The sequence below is a fragment of the Phoenix dactylifera genome, chromosome 1 (genome assembly GCF_051530095.1).
Source record: "Phoenix dactylifera cultivar Ajwa chromosome 1, Ajwa_hap1_PhDact_Kaust_v1.1, whole genome shotgun sequence".
Taxonomy (NCBI): domain Eukaryota; kingdom Viridiplantae; phylum Streptophyta; class Magnoliopsida; order Arecales; family Arecaceae; genus Phoenix; species Phoenix dactylifera.
The window spans coordinates 57,973,459-57,992,004 of NC_143190.1; the positions used below are offsets into that span (position 1 = coordinate 57,973,459).

At 40.6% G+C, this 18,546-nt stretch overlaps 1 protein-coding gene across 7 annotated transcripts; it reads left to right on the top strand.

The window, feature by feature from the left end:
- Positions 1 to 868: 868 nt before the first annotated feature.
- On the top strand, positions 869 to 16,432 carry LOC149768784 (vesicle-fusing ATPase-like). Of its 7 annotated transcripts, none has more exons than XM_089926008.1 (12): positions 869 to 2,449; positions 3,037 to 3,160; positions 12,312 to 12,522; positions 13,069 to 13,200; positions 13,274 to 13,334; positions 13,421 to 13,480; positions 13,641 to 13,699; positions 13,965 to 14,052; positions 14,356 to 14,478; positions 15,457 to 15,522; positions 15,953 to 16,136; positions 16,214 to 16,432. In XM_089926008.1, exons 2-11 carry the CDS (start codon positions 3,112 to 3,114, stop codon positions 16,100 to 16,102), a joined length of 999 nt encoding a protein of 332 aa, XP_089782134.1. In that variant the 5' UTR covers positions 869 to 2,449; positions 3,037 to 3,111; the 3' UTR covers positions 16,103 to 16,136; positions 16,214 to 16,432. The 7 variants fall into 7 exon arrangements, with proteins under 7 accessions (XP_089782134.1, XP_089782135.1, XP_089782131.1 ...); XM_089926009.1 differs by having other exon boundaries at positions 15,953 to 16,132; XM_089926005.1 differs by having other exon boundaries at positions 875 to 1,384.
- Positions 16,433 to 18,546: the final 2,114 nt, after the last annotated feature.

The window sequence follows — 18,546 nt, forward strand, 5'->3', positions numbered from 1 at the left end:
ATATTCTGATCCGTCTGATTCAATTGATGAGGTTTTTGGTATGCACCACAAACTGAAATTGGAAATCTTTATTTTGATTTAATTTTTTCTCTAGTACTAATGCACTGGACTGTCTCCAAGTTCACAAGGAATCTTCTTGTCAATTGGATTGGATAATTAGATCTGCTTGGATTTATTGTTCCTCTTTATCTTTCTCTCTCCACCACAACACCTGACAGTTGGCTTGTTTTCATCCCTTTGAGGATGTTATTTTTGTTCCAATCTTTGACCGTTGTTAGTGGTTGTGAAGAACTAAAAAGTGCTGTCCAATCTTTTTAGCTCCGTATATATATGTATATTTCACCAATGCATTAGCTCCCTAGTAGATTTGAAAAGATCTTAATAAATCACTATTTATTGGTGGTTAGATAAGGGACCCGGCTGGAACAGGAGTTGTCCAAGCTAGCTAAGTAGTAATCTTAATCAACTTAGAGGCTTTATTGATGCTTTATAGGTTTTCATTTTCGTTGTGCTTAATTAATAAGCAGATTACATTGGAATAATGAGTGCTTCATCTGTAGCTCACAAATTATGTAGCTCTTTTTCTATTTTTTTGGATTTCTTGTTATCTTATGGTTTTCTCAGAATCTATTTTTTTATGTGCGTGCATGTTATAGAATTTGTCCGACATTGTTATTGTGCATTTGACTTTACCGTTAACTGCAGAAATGGAATGTAAATGTCGGCCAAAGTTCTTTTAGCATAGTTAATCACACTGCAGCAAAAAAAGATTTCGCCGTGGGCACTGCACCAAAATTTATCGACGGAAAAAAATCTGAATTAGACCGTCGGAATTCTAAAGAACTTTTGGCCTCCGACGACGCTAGTTGACGACGCTTTCTTTCTAATAAATCCCAAACACCTCTCCCCCCACCGCCCCAATAAATCCCTAACCCCTCTCCTCCGAGAGCTGTTCTGGTTCAAGGAACCGGTGGTGACCCGGGCGTCGGTCCTGCGGGGGTTGATCCCCGTGGCCTCCTGCCTCACCGGGAAGGGCGCCGAGGACGTGCTCAACCGGCAGTTCGCCTTCGAGCTGTCGACCAGCCGCGAGACCATGTACTTCGTCGCCGACTCCGAGAAGGAGAAGGAGGAGTGGATCAACTCCATCGGCCGCTCCATCATCCAGCACTCCGGCTCCGTCACCGACTCCGAGGGTTTCTTCTCCTTTCTTTCTTTCTTGGGCGTGCTTCTCTTGATCGTGTTGGCAGGAAGCCACGGGGAATCGATGTATGCGACCTATAGCTTTCTTTCTTCGCGGAGGTCGATACTCATGGGGGAGAAATGCCAGCCGCTGGATTTCTCCGGCGTTATTTACTACGACGCCGATGGGAGAAAGTTGTCGGAGGTGCCCACACCGCGGTCGCCTCTCCGGAGCCCGCTGCCTTCCTTCCTGCATCCCCCCCCCCCTCTCTCTCTCTCTCTCTCTCTCTTGTTAAACAATCCCTCCCTCTTTATGGAGTGCTTAGAAGATACATGTCCCATGGTAGTACATCGCAGTGTTTTTTTTATGTATCTCAATTATATTTTCCTCTTTATTATTTTATCCTAATTAAATAGAAGATAACACCCATCTTGATACTCGTGATGGGTGAGGTATGTTATAAAGAGGCTCTCTTAGTGCTGTTCGATAATTCATGCGAAAAATAGTTATAAATTTCTTCTCCTTTCTTGTCCTCTCTTCTCCTTTCTCTGACTGCTATTGTAATTTGGCAGTGCTGGGAATCGATGTATGGGATCTATTCTTGTTGGTTGGGTCTCGATCCTTATAAATTATCATATGCTTCACTCCCTGCTTTGCCTTCTTCTTGTTATGTATTCCTACGATTTATGTGTTCAATTCTTCAGATTTTCTTGTTATTATTAGCAAGTACTTATATTGCATGATCGTTGATAAGATGTGCGAAGCAGATAATTTTTTTGCAGAACTATCCAGCAGAAAATGTGTATACATTTCAAAGAAAAAATTTATTTTTTTAAATAATTATAACGATGCTTTAAAGCGTTGTTATAAAAAATATCAGTTAAAGGCCGACGCATTTAAGCGTCGCTAAAAGCCGACGTTTATAAGCGTCGCTAAAAACGGACCCTTTAGCGACGCTTTTCAAGAGCGTCGACAAATTTTTTTCCACTCTTACATAACCGATGCTTTAGAAAACGTTGGCAGCAAAATTACCGATGCTTATAAGCATCGGTATAGGTTTTAAAAAGTGCCGGAAAAATCCATTTTTGCTGTAGTGTCAGCTTCTTACAAAGGTGAATTTTCCCAAGTATTACAATTAGCTTCATCAGTTGTATTCTTGAATAGTAACCAAGTGACTGCATTTAAGAGAGACGGTGTTGAGTCCTTAAATAATGTGTTGCTTATTGGAATGACCGATCGGAAGGACCTGCTGGATGACGCCCTCTTAAGGTCAGTTTCTTGCCTTTGCTGGATTGTATAATTTAGTAGCTTGCATGCAGTACACCTACAATTAACTGCCTAGCTTCTTTTGCAAGAATATGATAAATCGTCAACAAGGATGTTTAATTATCAGGAGTGGTATTAATCAAAATAAGCCACATTGTTGGTTCATGCTGTAATATGTACATATCATATACGTGCATACATATATATACAGAAGATGCATTGATCACAAATATTTATGGAAGCTAGAGAAATTCGATGGATGACCATGATGGAAGCCAGGACATTTCTAGGAGACATACCAATTCCTTGTTTATATTTTTTTTTTCTTTGCTGTACAAAGAGTTTAACAGGATTTGATTGTTACACATGCTCTGATATATGTTGTAACTGTGGGAGAAGTTGGTGGGTACGACTTTATTCTCAAATGCTTAGTGTGGATAAAGAATTTTCAAATTTTGTTGCTTCTAATTCTTTATGGTCGGTGTGGAAAATATTTACCAGTTCTCTTATCATATTGTTCCCATTCTTTCTTATTGTTGCTTGTACTTTTTCTGTACTGTGAATTTTTTGATGTGTTGTTCCATATGTAGACCTGGACGCCTGGAGGTTCTAACCTCCCTGATGAAAATGGTCGTTTGCAAATTCTTCAAAAACATACAAATATAATGAGAGAAAATTCTTTTCTTGCAGCAAACGTGAACCTTCAAGAGCTTGGTATGTGCTTATACTTTTCCCTTAACTCTTTTATGGTGATGCTTTTTCTTTTTTCATAAAAAATGTTATAGCATGACACTTGATTGGTTGAGACTATTCATGAAGGTGACATTTCGTCAAATTATTAACAGTGTAGGAATTAAATTAAAAGTTGAAACATTATATCATTTCTCATTTACATGTACAAGTGCTTTGGCACATGCATTGATTGAGTCTGGCCATGCAACCATAGGAAATGAAAGGCTTTGCAGATGTGGATATGTATCACTGCCCCCTTGAACATGAAAATTTTTTATGCTAGTGTTTTGGCACAGGCAATCAAAAGATTTGAGAGAAAGGAGTTTGCCCATATGGCTGCCGCCATCCTTGCACGCGTGCGCATGCAAGCACGGTAGAAGACACGGAGCATTTCTCGTTTACATATACAACATATACTAGTGTTTTGGCACATCATGGTAGATTCAAGTGAAAGGAGCCTGCCGATGCAAGAAAACAAAGGGAAAGACTGCACATGTAAATATGTATTCGCCGCCTCCCCCTCTTGCCCCCCCCCCCCCCCCCCACCCCCCACCCCCCCAAATAAAAAAGAAAAAGAAAAAGAAAGATCAGGAAACTCAGAAGGCTTCTGCCTTACCCCTTCTCTTGGGAAGCTTATAGCCCAATTAATACGAGATGCTGTGTCTTGAGTCCTGCAGACAGTAGACTGTGTATGCTGGACTGTTTTGGTTTTAAATATATAGCACACATTATATTTTATCTTGTATGAAGTCCAGCTACAGAGAAATCTCATCCACAGAATTGGCAGTCTAAACAAAACCTTTAGCATTAAAAATATTAGATTACATATTCTACCCAGCTTTGTCCTTGCATTAAAATATTATTGGCGCAATGCAACTCTGTTGATGAAATCACGTGGCATTATAAAAGTGAAAAATGTTCCTAGCAACATTGCGTTGTAGATGTAATAGGGGCATGGACTGCATGGGGCAGGCAGGCATGTTCGTGGGCATGGGCACGGGAGTGTGTAGACACTCACATACAATGTCGGCAGAACCGGTACTGGGCACCATACCGGTTCTCCGGCGGGACGAGTCGGTACGGACCTGCATCATGCCGTGCCGTGCCGGGTGTTGGAGGGTGGCTTTCGGCCCCAAGCCACCACACCAAGTCTTTGCCCTTTTGCTCCTTGCGGATGCCTTGAGAATGTAGAATAATGGGCCAAACGGGTAACGCCGATGAGTGTCAAGCTTATGCCGTAGTGTGCCAAGCTTCTAAGTGACCGTGGGAATCAAGGCAAGGGGAAGGTCTATTGGCTGCAGCTTGATCCGACCCTTGTCTTGAGAAGAAAATAATCAAACACAAGATGTATGTAGAGGAACGCTTGATTGATTCTATTCCCGAAAGTTGATTACAAGAACAATCTAACAAGAACTGTGATTGGCTTTTACTAGTCCAAGTCTTGGACAAACCCCAAGACCGAATACAAAGAGACAAAATTCCTCCCAAGCCTCTCGGCCGAAAATACAAGTGGTGAATACCAGGTTCTAAGATGTCTAAAAAGGCATGGCTTCATAGGACCTTGGCATGGCCAAGGCCTAGGTGGCGTATGGTACAAGGCTGCAGCCTTAGCATGGTTGCTGCAGGTCTTTGGTCTGGCTGGCGGCATGGCAGGGCATGGCCTGGTTGGCTGGGCAGGTTGCCGGGCGTGGTTGAGGTTGTTGGGGCGCTGTTTCAGGATGGCTGGGGCGGCTGGGGCAGGCGCTGGGATGTGTCAGAGTGCGGTTGGGAACTGTTGGCCGAGCTTGTCGTGGCCGAGCCCGTCCTGGCCGAGCTCCTCTTGGCCGACTGAAGGGACGTGGCCAAGGCCCTCCAAGCAAAGTAGTTGGCCTTGGCTTGATACTCTGTTGGTCTCTTTATGGCCCGATGTCCTTCTTGATTGGCGGCGCTTGCGGAGGTCCTCAACATTCTTCCTCTCTTGAAGAATATCCTTGTCGTCAAGGATGAAGTGTGGATACCGCCGGATCATCTCATCATAGTCCTCCCAAGTGGCTTCTTCTCTTGGCATTCCTTCCCATTGGATCAAAACTTACCATTCTTTTATTCTTTCCCTTTCTTTCCTCCATATGCGGTATTTGATAGCCTCCTTGGGTTGTAGCAACAATCTTCTCTCTTTATCAATGATGGGTAAGTCTTGTTTGATTAGTGAAGGGTCACCCACTACTTTCTTAAGTGATGACACATGAAAGACCGGATGCAATAGAGAGGTGTTTGGAAGATCCAACCGATATGCTACCTCTCTAATTTTCTCTAATACCTTGAAAGGCCCATAGAACCTTTGGGCAAGCTTGTAGCTGAAATTCTTTTTGAGAGACTTTTGGGTGTAAGGTTTTAGCTTCAAGTATACCATCTCACTCGGGATGAAGGCCACTTCCCTTCGGTTTCTATCATGGTATCTCTTCATCTTTTCTTGTGCCTTCTTATGCTCTCTCTTGACATTATTTAGGACCTCATCTCTTGCCACCAATTCTTGCTCAACCTCCTCATTTCTTGCCGTGCCCTTCACATAATGGTGTAGACCTGGGGGAGGCCTTCCATAGACTGGCTTAAATGGGCTCCTTTTGATGAATGCTTGATAAGTTGTGTTGTACCAATATTCCGCCCATGCAAAAAAGTTCTTCCACTCGGTTTGTTGGTCATGATAAAAGCACCTCAAATATTGCTCAAGGATCCTATTTATCACCTCAATTTGTCTATCCGTTTGTGGGTGATAGGATGAACTTGCTTTCAATGTGCTTCCTTGTAGAGTAAACAATTCCTTCCAAAAGGTACTCGTGAAGACCCTATCTCGATCGGAGACAATGCTCTTTGGAAGCCCATGCAACTTCACGATTGTCTCCACAAATGTCATAGCTATAGACTTGGCCGAGTAAGGATGCTTGATAGGAATGAAGTGAGCATACTTACTTAGCCGGTCCACCACTACAAAGATGACCTCATATCCCTTGCTTGCGGGTAGCCCCTCCATGAAATCCATGGAAATATCTTCCCAAATCAAGCTTGGGATAGGTAGTGGTTGAAGGAGTCCTATTGGTGCCCTTGGGTCATACTTGATCTTTTGACATGTTGTGCATCCGGCCACCAAGGCTTTAACTTCGGTTTTGAGCCCCTCCCAATAGAAGAAGTGCTTGATCAGGATGTAAGTGCGAAAACAACCCGAGTGTCCGCCCTCCTTGCTATTGTGAAAGTGATCAAGTATGTTCTTTCTTAGGTTGGGGACATTAGGCATATAAACATACTCTTTGTAGAAGATGAGCCCCTCCCTAAGCTTGAAGTTAGCCCCTCCTTTGGATGAAGCTTCAATCTTCTCCATGATCTCCTTGGCTCGAGCATCAAGCTTGTTGGCCTCCTTGATTTGATCCCATATTTGCCATTCAACACCACTAATGGCCATAGACATAGGCTCCTCTCCTTCGGCCGCCCAAAGCATTGGGCTCCCCTCCTTTCTTGACAATGCATCCGCCACTTTGTTCTCCTTCTCCGATTGGTAGACAATATCATACTCAAAGCCAAGCAATTTGATTAAGAACTTTTGTTGCTCCGGATTTACAATCTTTTGCTTCAAGAGATGCTTTAGTGCTTGTTGATCGGTGACGATTGTGAACTTTTTGCCAAGCAAGTAAAGCCTCCATACCTTGACGGCATGCACCACGGCTAGAGATTTCCTAGCATAAGTTCTCCAAGCCTTCTTCATGAGTCCCAAGGCTTTGGAAATGAATGCTAGAGGCCTCTTTTGTTGCACCAAAACAGCCTCGATGCCATCTCCACTTGCATCGGTGTAGACTTCAAAGGGAATGGAGAAGTCCGGAAGTGCTAGGACCGGTGTTTGAGTCATGGCCCTCTTCAAGTTGTCAAATGCTTCTCTTGACTCCGGTGTCCATTCAAATTCATCTTTCTTCAACATGGAGGTTAAAGGTTTGGCAATCAATCCATAGTTCTTCACAAACCTCCGATAGTAGCCGGTTAGTCCCAAGAAACTTCTTAGAGCCGAAATGTTCTTGGGTAGAGGCCAATCCACCATAGCCTCAATTTTTCTTTGGTCCACCTTCACACCTCCTGAAATGATGTGCCCCAAGTACTCTAACTCCGGTTGAGCAAACACACATTTGGAAGGCTTGATGTAGAAGTGGTGTTTCTCCAAGATGGATAACACAACTTTCAAGTGCTTTGTGTGCTCTTACATTGATCGGGAGTATACCAAGATATCATCAAAGAAGACCAACATAAATTTTCTCAAGTAAGGCCGGAATACCGCATTCATTGTAGCTTGAAATGTGGAGGCAGCATTGCGAAGTCTAAACGGCATGACAAGATACTCATAGTGCCCCGAATGTGTCTGAAATGCCGTCTTGTGAATGCCTTCTTCCTTCATCCGAATTTGATGGTATCTCGCCTTTAAGTCAAACTTGGTGAAGACCGTTGCACCATGTAGCTCATCAAGCATTTCATCCATTGTAGGAATGGAGAATCTATCCTTAATGGTTGCTTCGTTCAAGGCTCGGTAGTTGGTGCAAAATCTCCAAGTGCCATCCTTCTCCTTCACAAGTAGAACCGGAGATAAGAATGGACTAGTGCTATATCGGATCAATCCTTACTTCAACATCTCTTCTACTTGTCTTTCTATCTCTTCTTTTTGAAAGTGGGCATACCGATAGGGTGGAACATTCACCGGTGTAGCTTCATTCTTCAACCGAATAGGATGATCAAAACTTCTTGGAGGTGGGAGAGATATAGGTACATTCATGACATCCTTGTGAGCCTCCAACAAGCTTCGGATCTTTGGAGGGATGCCCTCCAACTCATCTTTCTTCTTGCCCCCTTCATGGTGTTGGCCGGTCATCATAATAGCAAAGCAAGAAGCCCCTCCTTTGCATAGCTTCTCAATCATGTTGGCTTCACAAGACCGCACCTCCTTGTTGCTCATGGCAATCCATTTCTTCTTTTGGCCGCCTATCTTGAACTCCATGGTCATGATGCTATAGTCGGTTAGCACCTTGCCCAAGCCTTTGAGCCATGCATTGCCCAACACCATATCCAAGCCGACTAGTTGGAGAACATGCAAATCGGCTTTGATTCTTACTCCTTGGATATTCATGCAAATGTCCCTCACAACTTCTTCACACTTGAGTTTTTCTCCACTAGCCACCTTGACTTCAAAGGGCTCCATGGCCGCCCCTCTCAAACCAACCTTCTTCACGATGCCAGAGTTGATGAAATTGTGGGAAGATCCACTATCCACCAACAAGGAGACTTCATGTTTGCCCACTCATGCCATCAAGCGCATGGTGGACGGTCTTTGCACCCCCGACATAGCATGCAAAGATAGCTCGGCCTCCCCCTTATCCGGGCTAAGATCAGCCCCATTCTCTTGCTCCTCTTCATCTTCCTCCTTCGAACCACCCGAAGTAGCTTCCTCCTCCTCGGAGCCCACATCACGGAAGAAGGCTTGGCCGGTTTTGCATTGATGGCCCAGCTCCACTTGTCACCTCATTTGAAGCATATTCCCTTCTTGACGTAATCTTGGAGCTCATCTTTAGAAAGCTTCTTAACTTGTTGAGGCCGCTCCTTGTTGTTTCTTCTAAGTTCTTCTTTTTCCTTTAAAGGCCCCTTTGGTGGTAATGATGTAGAGGCCCTGGTGTTGAAGCTTTCCTTGGACATACGCCTCTCCCCACCATAGCTTTGGTCCAAGATCTCGGCCATTCTCATAGCTTCTTGAAGTTTTGCTGGTTGCTTTAGCTTCAACTCTTTGGCAAGCCAAGGCTTCAAGCCATCAAGAAAGTGCCCTATAATGCTTCTTCGGACCACCCGTTCACCATAGTTTGGAATAGCTGAACTCATCAATGTAGGCTTGCACCTTTCCTTCTTGCTGCAATTTGACTAGTTGGCCATGATGATTCACAACGGGTGAAGGCCCCAATTGTGACATAAACTCCTTCACGAAAGCCGTCCAACCAAGTCTCTTTCCATCTTTAATATAGAGGTCTCGGATCCATCTCCATCACCGGCTAGCTCTTCCCTCAAGATGGAAGCTAGCAAGTGTAACCCGATCCCTCCTTGGAACTTCATATACATTGAAATATTGTTCCGCCTTATCCATCCACTCAAAGGGATCTCCTCCAAACTTGAAAAAATCAATATTTGGTTTTTTCATCCGTTTGTCTTGTTGTCTTGGGCCCCTAGCCTCATCTTCACCATAGTCTTCATCTCTCCTTCGCCCCTCCATGAAGTTCCTCCGGCCAATAGGCGTTTGGTCATGGAATGGCTATTCTTCGGGTTCACTCTCCCCCTCACTATGGCTAGGTCCCTTACCTTCCATCCACCTCTCTACCTCTATTCCCCGGGCTTCAATTCTTCGTCCTCTCCTCCGAGGTCTCCGGTAGTCTAACTCCTCTAAACGGTTAGCCCGTAAGCTTCCCGCTTCACTTCCTCTCTCATCCCTTCCATGGCCCCGCCGTGAGGCGTGCGACCAAGGCTCCTTCTCATTAGATCTTTTATACTCTCGTTCTCTTTCTTTTTCTCCAACTCTTCTCTCCAACCTCTCCAAATGAGCATTCATTTTCCTCCTCATGTTGGCTAGAGTTGTAGACAAATTTTCAAGAGCTCGGCTTAGGTGAGCCGAACTCCCCTCCAAGGCCTCTAGCCGAGCATGATGAGAGTTTGAATTTGCTCCCGACTCCATTGCTTCTCTCCCAACAAATACACTCCAATCCTCCTTTGGCCGTCACCCAAGGGATGGACCGACCCTCCTTCTTTTATATAGATTGAAAGATACACCACTCAATCGCCTCTGATTACAACAAAAGTTTATAACAAAATAAATCTCACAATCCAAGAAAAATGTTTTGTTGCTCTACTTGCTCCCTACCCGATGTAGTTGGGAAAAGGGCACGAGGTACTACCATTAGCCTTCCTCTTGTGCCGTCTCTCATATACCCTAACATCGAATAGTTGGGTCAAATAGTGCCGGGTACTACCATTAGCCTTCCCGTTGGCACTATCCCTAGGATGAGCAATATAGAGAAAGCAATCCGTTCCCTTTACAAGAAAAATGTTCTCACACCCTTTACAAGATTTGCTTGTTCCCGAGTCATGTCTATGATTCCAGGGGGAACAATTAGGCCCTTTTTTGTTCCTTTAACCTTTTCTGCATGGGCAAATATATGTTCACCCATGAGATATCTCAACCAGGAATAAGAAATTTCAGCCAAGAAAAACAAAAATGGTTGTTCCAAGAGAATTGCTATCTCCATTCGACATTTTCTTGTTCTCAAATCAAACACAGCCTCCACAAGCACATAGCCATCCAGACTTCATGTTTAGGCAGTTGTCACCCTTGCACTCTGACTACTTTGTGACAAGAGAAAGCAGCTGGTATCTAATTTAAATGGGAAGAAAAGAACATGAAGCTTAGAGTTTGAATTTTTCATCCTAGAGATGCTATAAAGTTATAATTGTCGGTATTTTCTCAATTTTTCAAGTGAAAGAATAAATGGATGAGGATTTTCTCAATTTCTAGCATTAAAGGTATGACGTGAAAGTGGAAGCATGTTACTTGGGTGTTATTTGTGCAACTAGTTGCCAGTGATCCTTAAGAGTTAGCTTCTAAATATGGTTAACCATACCATGCTTTTGAGGCAGTGAAGAAAGTGCATGTAAATAATATGTGACATTATTAGTTAGCGTGATAAGGTGTGTGTGTATGTGTGTTAAATACAAAGGCAAGAGGAATAAAAAGACAAGCATTTCATGCATATCTCCATTTCTCCAACTCCAAACTCCTTAAACTGACATGGTAACACTTCCACTGCCATAGAACGACTTGTACCTTCATATTTGTGGACTGTTGTTGATAAGTCAATGACACTTTTAGTTTTGTTAAAATTGTGCTTTGATGGTCCAGATACTTCAAATTTATATAATTTGTCACTTGGAATAGTATAAGTTGAAGTGTCTTGCTTGCATTCTTGCATCCATAAACAAGGCAGAACAAAAAGTTCTGTGCCAAGGAGTTTCATCACTTGAGGTGGAGTTTTGAGCTTTCTTGGAATACTTTCTAGCATGAAATTCTAACTATAAGGTGTCAAGGGGTTTCTTTCATCTGATGCTGTGCCATAATGTCTGTTTTTTTTTTTTTTTGAAAAAATTCCTACAGTTGAAGTGTCCGGGTAGCAGATAATACCATAGGAGTAACAGGCTAAGATTTCCATGAGGTTTTGGCAACAGGAAACCTATGAAGCCTTGTTTGAAGTTGCCAGAACTCTGGATATCAGAAAAAATGACTGGTGTTTGGAACAAAGGGAAAATCATACTCATCAATCTAACAATGAAAGTTTTTCCTGGATATAATGATGTTTTATTGTGTTTTTCACTTAGTTACTGGAAGTAGGTGCGGATGCGGGTGCGGATTCAGGTGCAAGGATGGGGAATCTAGTAACTGGAAAGTTGGTTGAGCTGAGTTCTTGAGGAGATTCTGAAGTGTGTATTTCACCTTAAGTGGAAGTTTCCTGCTACTAAGGTTTTTCGATATGCCAAGGCTTGCATGCTCCCAGTTCTTTTTCTTTGCCTTTGTTGTCAGGGTGGTAAGGCTATGGCATTAGGCTTGGTTGGTCTTAATAGATGAACAGGTGGCTGTTGATATTTCACACATTTGATCATAGTAGACTTATGAGACAAAATATCTGTAGTGAAGGTATGCTTGATGAGTAGGGTAGTGGCAGTGGCTGTTTTGGTGTCTCTGCTACCTTTCTCACTTCATTGAGCAACCTTAAAAGCTAAATGTATATTTTGTACTTGATGGGCATTTTTTTGACCACAATGGAAATATGTGCTAGCACTAACTTGAGGTTCAAACATTTTGACACTAATTGCACTATATTTTCCATACTATATTCCTATATGAAATGCAAAATTTTAGTTGCAATTCCCATCCTACAACTTTGCAAAAAACCGAAGGCATGCACTTGCAAATGACTTGCTCTCAGCGTAGGGATGATTAAATGTAGTGAAGCATATGTCAGATTTTGTGGATGTAAAATGAAGTTATATGTAATAAGGGTTTGTGATTACCAAAGTGCTTATCCATATCTTGATGCAGCTGCACGTACGAAGAACTACAGCGGAGCTGAACTGGAAGGTGTTGTCAAAAGTGCAGCCTCATTTGCCTTGAATCGGCAAATAAGCATGGATGATCTTACTAAACCTTTAGATGAGGAGAGTATAAAAGTTACAATGGATGATTTTTTGTATGCTATGCAACAAGTTGTCCCTGCATTTGGTGCATCCACAGATGATCTCGAACGATGCAGGTATTGTCAAGTTATTAGTATCAATAAATTTTACGTCAATAAAGTGCTGCTAAATTTACTTTTTGCATCAGAATCCAAACTGGATATATATGTTGTCTTAGCGTACTAATTTTTTTTGAAGATGTGGAAGTAAATTAAATGAGTTTTCCAACACATTTTCTATGCGACAAGGTTGACAGTCTAAACATACTATTTGTTTCAAGAAACATGTGCTCAAAACTAGTTGCATGAAGCTTGCTTCGTAGTTCAAATGTAATGTTTTTGATCATTTTGTTCCACAGCCAGTGTAAACAGTTATAAGGTATATTCATAGGTGATCTTTTGATATCATTAAAGTCTGAACTGGAAAGTCTGTTTTACCATGTCTTCCAATCATCAGTCTTAGACTAGGTTTGGGGTGTTCAGTTAGCTACAAAAATACAGGATATCAAGTTATGAGACATCCCTATCATTTCAATGTTTGTGTTCGTGCATGGTTATGAGAAGTGTATCTCTGTCATGTTTTTGGGACATATCATTCTATTTTGAACCATAAATGGCATACAGGCTTAATGGTGTGGTTGACTGTGGTGAGAGGCATAAGCACATCTATCAAAGAGCTATGCTTCTTGTGGAGGAACTTAAAGTAAGCAAGGGCAGCCCACTTGTTACTTGCCTTCTGGAAGGTCCAAGCGGCAGGTAGCTTATCATGTACCTGTTCACCTCTCTTTGTTGCAGTGTGTATGTTATCTGATGAAGTTTCTATTGTTAGTGGTAAGACAGCAATGGCAGCTACGATTGGCATTGACAGTGATTTCCCGTATGTCAAGATAGTAAGCATCTTCTCATTTTTCTAAGGATCATCCACTCTTTTGAGGTTCTTTGTTCCTAATGATATGACACCTTGTTGTGACTATAGATCTCAGCAGAAACAATGATTGGTCTCAGTGAGAGCAGTAAATGTGCACAAATTGTTAAGGTTTGTTTGTAATTGAATTAGCTTATTTAATTTTGTATATGTTAAAAGGAAATCTGGAAAAGTTTCTTGCTGTTTGCAACTGAGCTAGCTAATAAGTTGACGTCTTAATGGTCTTTTCCTTCCTGTGTACTAGACTGATTCGTATTCTTTTACGATATAGGTATTTGAGGATGCTTACAAATCTCAATTAAGCATCATAATTCTGGATGACATTGAAAGGTAACTCCTAACTTATGTAACTATTGTGCTTTGCTAAAGTTACTGGAGAGAGAGAATAGTCAGCCCCTTAATATCATTTATATACAAAATGCAAATTGCACGAAATATAATTGGTTGCCCACCTCTAAACATGGTAAGGAAAGTGCCCTTGCCCTCTAGGATAGTTCTCTCGTGTTCTGTGAGAATTAAATACTATGCATATTTACACTATGCTATTTCCTGATTATTCTTTATGCGTGACATTTCCACATATTCTATACTTCAGGTTATTGGAGTATGTTGCTATAGGGCCACGCTTCTCAAATTTGATTTCACAAACATTATTGGTCCTCGTGAAACGACTTCCTCCAAAGGTTCTTATTTCTTCCATTTCCTTCTGCTCATTCCTTCTAAAACGGTTTGTGCAAAAGCTTATCAAATCAAGAAAAGAATTATGAGATCAAATATACCTGAGCTTTTACGAGTCATACTTGCATATATCCAGCATCATGGAACAATGATGTTAAAAATTTGTGAGTTTTCTTAAAAAGTTTTTTGGCCAGAATTTTCTGAGTCTTTCATTTGCCTGTTGACATTAACAGTTCTTATTCTGTAAACTGCAAATAGGGCTAGCTGCATAGATCTTAACATGATGAATATGTTATATCCTCTTGCAGGGTAAGAACATGCTGGTAATTGGAACAACAAGTGAGGTGGGCTTTCTGGAGTCTCTTGGCATATGTGATGCATTCTCTGTCACATACCATGTTCCAACTCTAGACAAGGCAGATGCCAAAAAGGTAGAGGAATACGGGAAGGAAGTTTTTTGTTGAAAACAAAAATGGAAATGATCGGTGGATATATAATGATAAATGTAAAGTTAAACTGCTGTCAGGACATTATGCATGTCGGTAAGGGCCTGTTTGATATTGCTTTTGTTTTCTAGTTTTGTTTTCAAAAATCCAAGAAGAAAATTGAACTAGCTTGGACAAAAAAATCTATGATATGACCCTTTTGTTTTTTAAATCTTTTTTGCAAAACCTATGGAGGTTTTCTCAGCAGCATATTGCCTTGTGTTCATGCGCATCTGCTTAGCGGCCAGAGATTTTAAATTTGAATCTTGAGCGGTGCATCAAAAGCAAGGAATGGCAGAAGTTCTGCATAAATGCTATCTCCAATATCAATCTCCTTCTGGTATTCACGTATTTGCAGGGAAACAAAAACAGAACATGATAACAATACCAAACAGGCCCTAAAATCACATGTTTATCGCTTTGTCTCTAGAAACTTAGTTGAAGTCTAACTATATCATAGGTGAGTGACAACACCAGATATCTTGCTAGCTGGTATTGGTACATCTTATAAAACAACTTAGATAACTATTCTGTAAATGCAGCATGCTTGATTACCATTCTTCTTATTGATCTTGAAGGTGGTTGCCAAGGTTGGGCTTCCATGACCTTTGAGATTTTGTTTTCCATGATGTGGAGGGTGATTTGCTACAGTCAACTATTGTGTTTTCATATATATACAAAAATGCATGTTAGTTCTATTTTCAGGATTGCATATGAATGTGCATGCATAAAGTCAAGATGGCATGCACAAGCTAGAGTTCTAATATTACATGAGTTGGCAGCATTATAGATGTAACATTCGACCTTGAGAAATTTTGTTAGATTGACATTGTCTTGCAACTGTGCAGTTATTAGTGCAGTTCTTTGAAATTTGTGGCCACAATTTGCTCGGTAAGTTTAGCTCATGAAATCTCCTTTCTGCAGGTTTTGAAAGGGCTTAATGTATTTGCTGAAGATGATATTGATTTAGCGGCTGAAGCGTTGCATGATGTAAGCTCGATTTCTCTAATTCTCCTGCCAACCCACCTATTTAACACGCTCATCAATGAGAACTACAAGAAAAAAGTAAACTGTGATTAGATTTCATGTTGGTTTGCTCCTTAATACATTCTAGTTGAGCGATAATAAATAATGAGACTTTGTTTTTGAGCAACTTGTTTGTTGTTCAGTATTATGAACACTCATAATCCCACTTGGATCATGTTCGCATTGCTTTAAGTGAAGTTGTCGAGTCTGAACCATCTAAAGCATAAAGTCACTTCTGTAGATGCTGAACCCTTATGGTCACCTTGTTAAATGCAATGGCCCCACAGAGCCTTAACATAGATAAACTGTTACATTGATTGAAGCTGAGAATAACATCAACCTGTAGGAATGTAGATGTCGTAGTTGGTTCTTATGTTCTTTGGGATGTTTTCAGATGCCCTTGAAGAAGTTGTATATGCTTGTGGGGATGGCTGCACAAGGATCCACGGGAGGAAGTGCAGAGGCTATTTACCTTGGAAAAGAGAAGATTAGCCTAAATCATTTCTATGCTATCTTGGGTGACATTGTGTCCATCCGACACTGAGTTTTTATATATTACTCTGACATCAGATAAGTAGGTATGATTTTTGTGGATTCTTTTTTTCTTGTTCTTTGTCATGTTTTTGACACTCAGATAATTTTTTTGTTTCTCCAGTTTTTTGTCCCGATGAGGGTGGTTGTTCCTTGTTATTCTTTTCTGCTGAATAGGTCTGAGCTTAAATCACTATAGTAGACGAGCTCTGATAATATTTCGGTATTGAGTGTTCTGGTGATACATTTTCCTTTATACTCTTTTGGTAAGAAGAACCAGTTTGCAGCACTGATATGTACTCAAAGTGCAAAGTTAATTGGAATTAGCGTTGCTTTCATATCATTGTCGTGACTCGTGACAGTTACATTATGTTGCAATGGCCATTGTTTATATCAATATAATTTTGTGTGGTGGCAGAATTAGTTGGGCTTGTTTCACATATAGGGTTTACCAATGTCCTTGTGTAATGACTCCATTTTTGTTTGGTAAATTCTAGGAGTTTTTGATTCCAGGTGGGTTCTGGATTATATTTTCTAGCAATTAAAATGTGTAGTGAGTAGACTTTCTTTCGAATTATTATCATGACAGTCGCATTCTGCTACAATGGATATTGTCATTTATGCCAATATAATTTCATAGAGTGGCAGAATTAGTTAATTGAATTTTTAATCTTGGACATGAGCTGGACTTGTGTCACATATTGGGTTTACTAATGTCCTTGTTTGATGACTCCATTCATGTTCGGTAAATTCCAAGAGTTTTGATTCCACGTAGGTTCTGGGGTTGCATACTCTAGCAATTATAATATATAGCTTGTGTGGAGGTGGAACCCAGGAAAGTGGAAGAGGTTTCATTTTAAAAGAAATATAATCCTTTTTCCAGAAAAAGAAATATAATCCAAGTTATGACATAATGCAGATTAAACAGTGATTCAGATATTTTGATTTTTATTTTGATTTTTTTTTTCTTATAGTTTGTATTAATCCGGAATAAAAAAGCTTGGTCAAGCATGATTGTTGGTGGTGGCACTGAAGGCTAGTTAACCTAGCCCCATAGAATCTAGTGAAGCTTGGATCACAAAATTGAGTCCTGGTGGGTAAAATTTGGATACAATCATATAGCCCAATAAATAGCTTCATAATATTTACATGCATAATCATTATCATACAAAACTTTATCATAGCCTAATGAATGGGTCGGTTTTGGGTCAAATCCACGTTGCATCTGATCCGAACTCAATAGGACTTCAGTTGCAATGCAGATTCAGGTTTATCAAAATAAGTATGACCTGAGCTTTCACCTGGACCTGATTAAGAACGGATTCAGATTCAACTAATTTTTAAGGTTTAATGTATATGATTTAGTAGGCTTTCTAGTCAAGGGTCCCCCACTCTCAAAACTAGGTCTCTTATCATGATAGTTTTCCATATATAACATGTTACGTATTTGTGACAAATTGCAGTTGAAAAGAAGTACGATGTAGAAAATGAATGATTATTTTTAAAAATTATAATCAATTTAAAATATATATTTTTTCATTTATGTTATTTGTTTGAAAATAAATCAAAATTTAAGTGTCATTGTGATCTGGGAAAGTGCATGTGTTAGAAAAAGCACTAGACGCGGTGAAAATCAATTAACGCAACCATGTGGCTAATCCTCTTTATATTCCTAAATTTTTATATACTACATATATATAGTATGTGTACATATTTGAATTATCAGGCTTCCGGATTTGGACATATCTATATCCCAATCCAATAAAACTGGATTTGTAAATATTAAATTTGACTATGATACAGTAAGGTTGCCGAAATTTTTTATTGGATCTATATCTGCTTCTTGTCGGGTTGAAGGTTTTTGGGTACCATTTACATCCTGATACTATCTAATGGAATTAAACTTAAAACAGTCATATTTAAGATGAGAGCTAATGGTAAAATCTCAGGGTTTTTCTAGATTTTTAAATATCTTATTATAAATTGGAAGCCAATGAGAATAAAATCCAAACTTGATTCCAGATCCTATTAACTTATCACATCCAACTTGGTTGCAGCCCACAAGGTTGGCTTCGATTGAAGAGTAGTCTGTGTGTGGTGTGACCTTTTATCCGTGTTTTAAAACTTGAAAGGTAGACCCAGCTTTTATATTTAGGAACCTGTAAAGTTTCTAGAACTGTTATATATTTTACATTTGGATGGTCAATTACTTTGTTAAGGTGATGTTTTTCTAGCATCCAAAGAACCGGGAGCATCTCCGACAATATACTGATAGCACAAGAGTTCATGTTCGATATGGAGAGGGCCCCGATGAGGAGGAGCTTGATGGGGGTCAAGTTTGATATGGAGAGGGCCTGTGATAGGATGCGGTGGGACTTTGTGCATCAGTCTCTGCAGGTGTTTGGTTTTCCGGAGACATGGATTCAGTGTATTATGGGTTGTGTCAGGGCTCTTTCT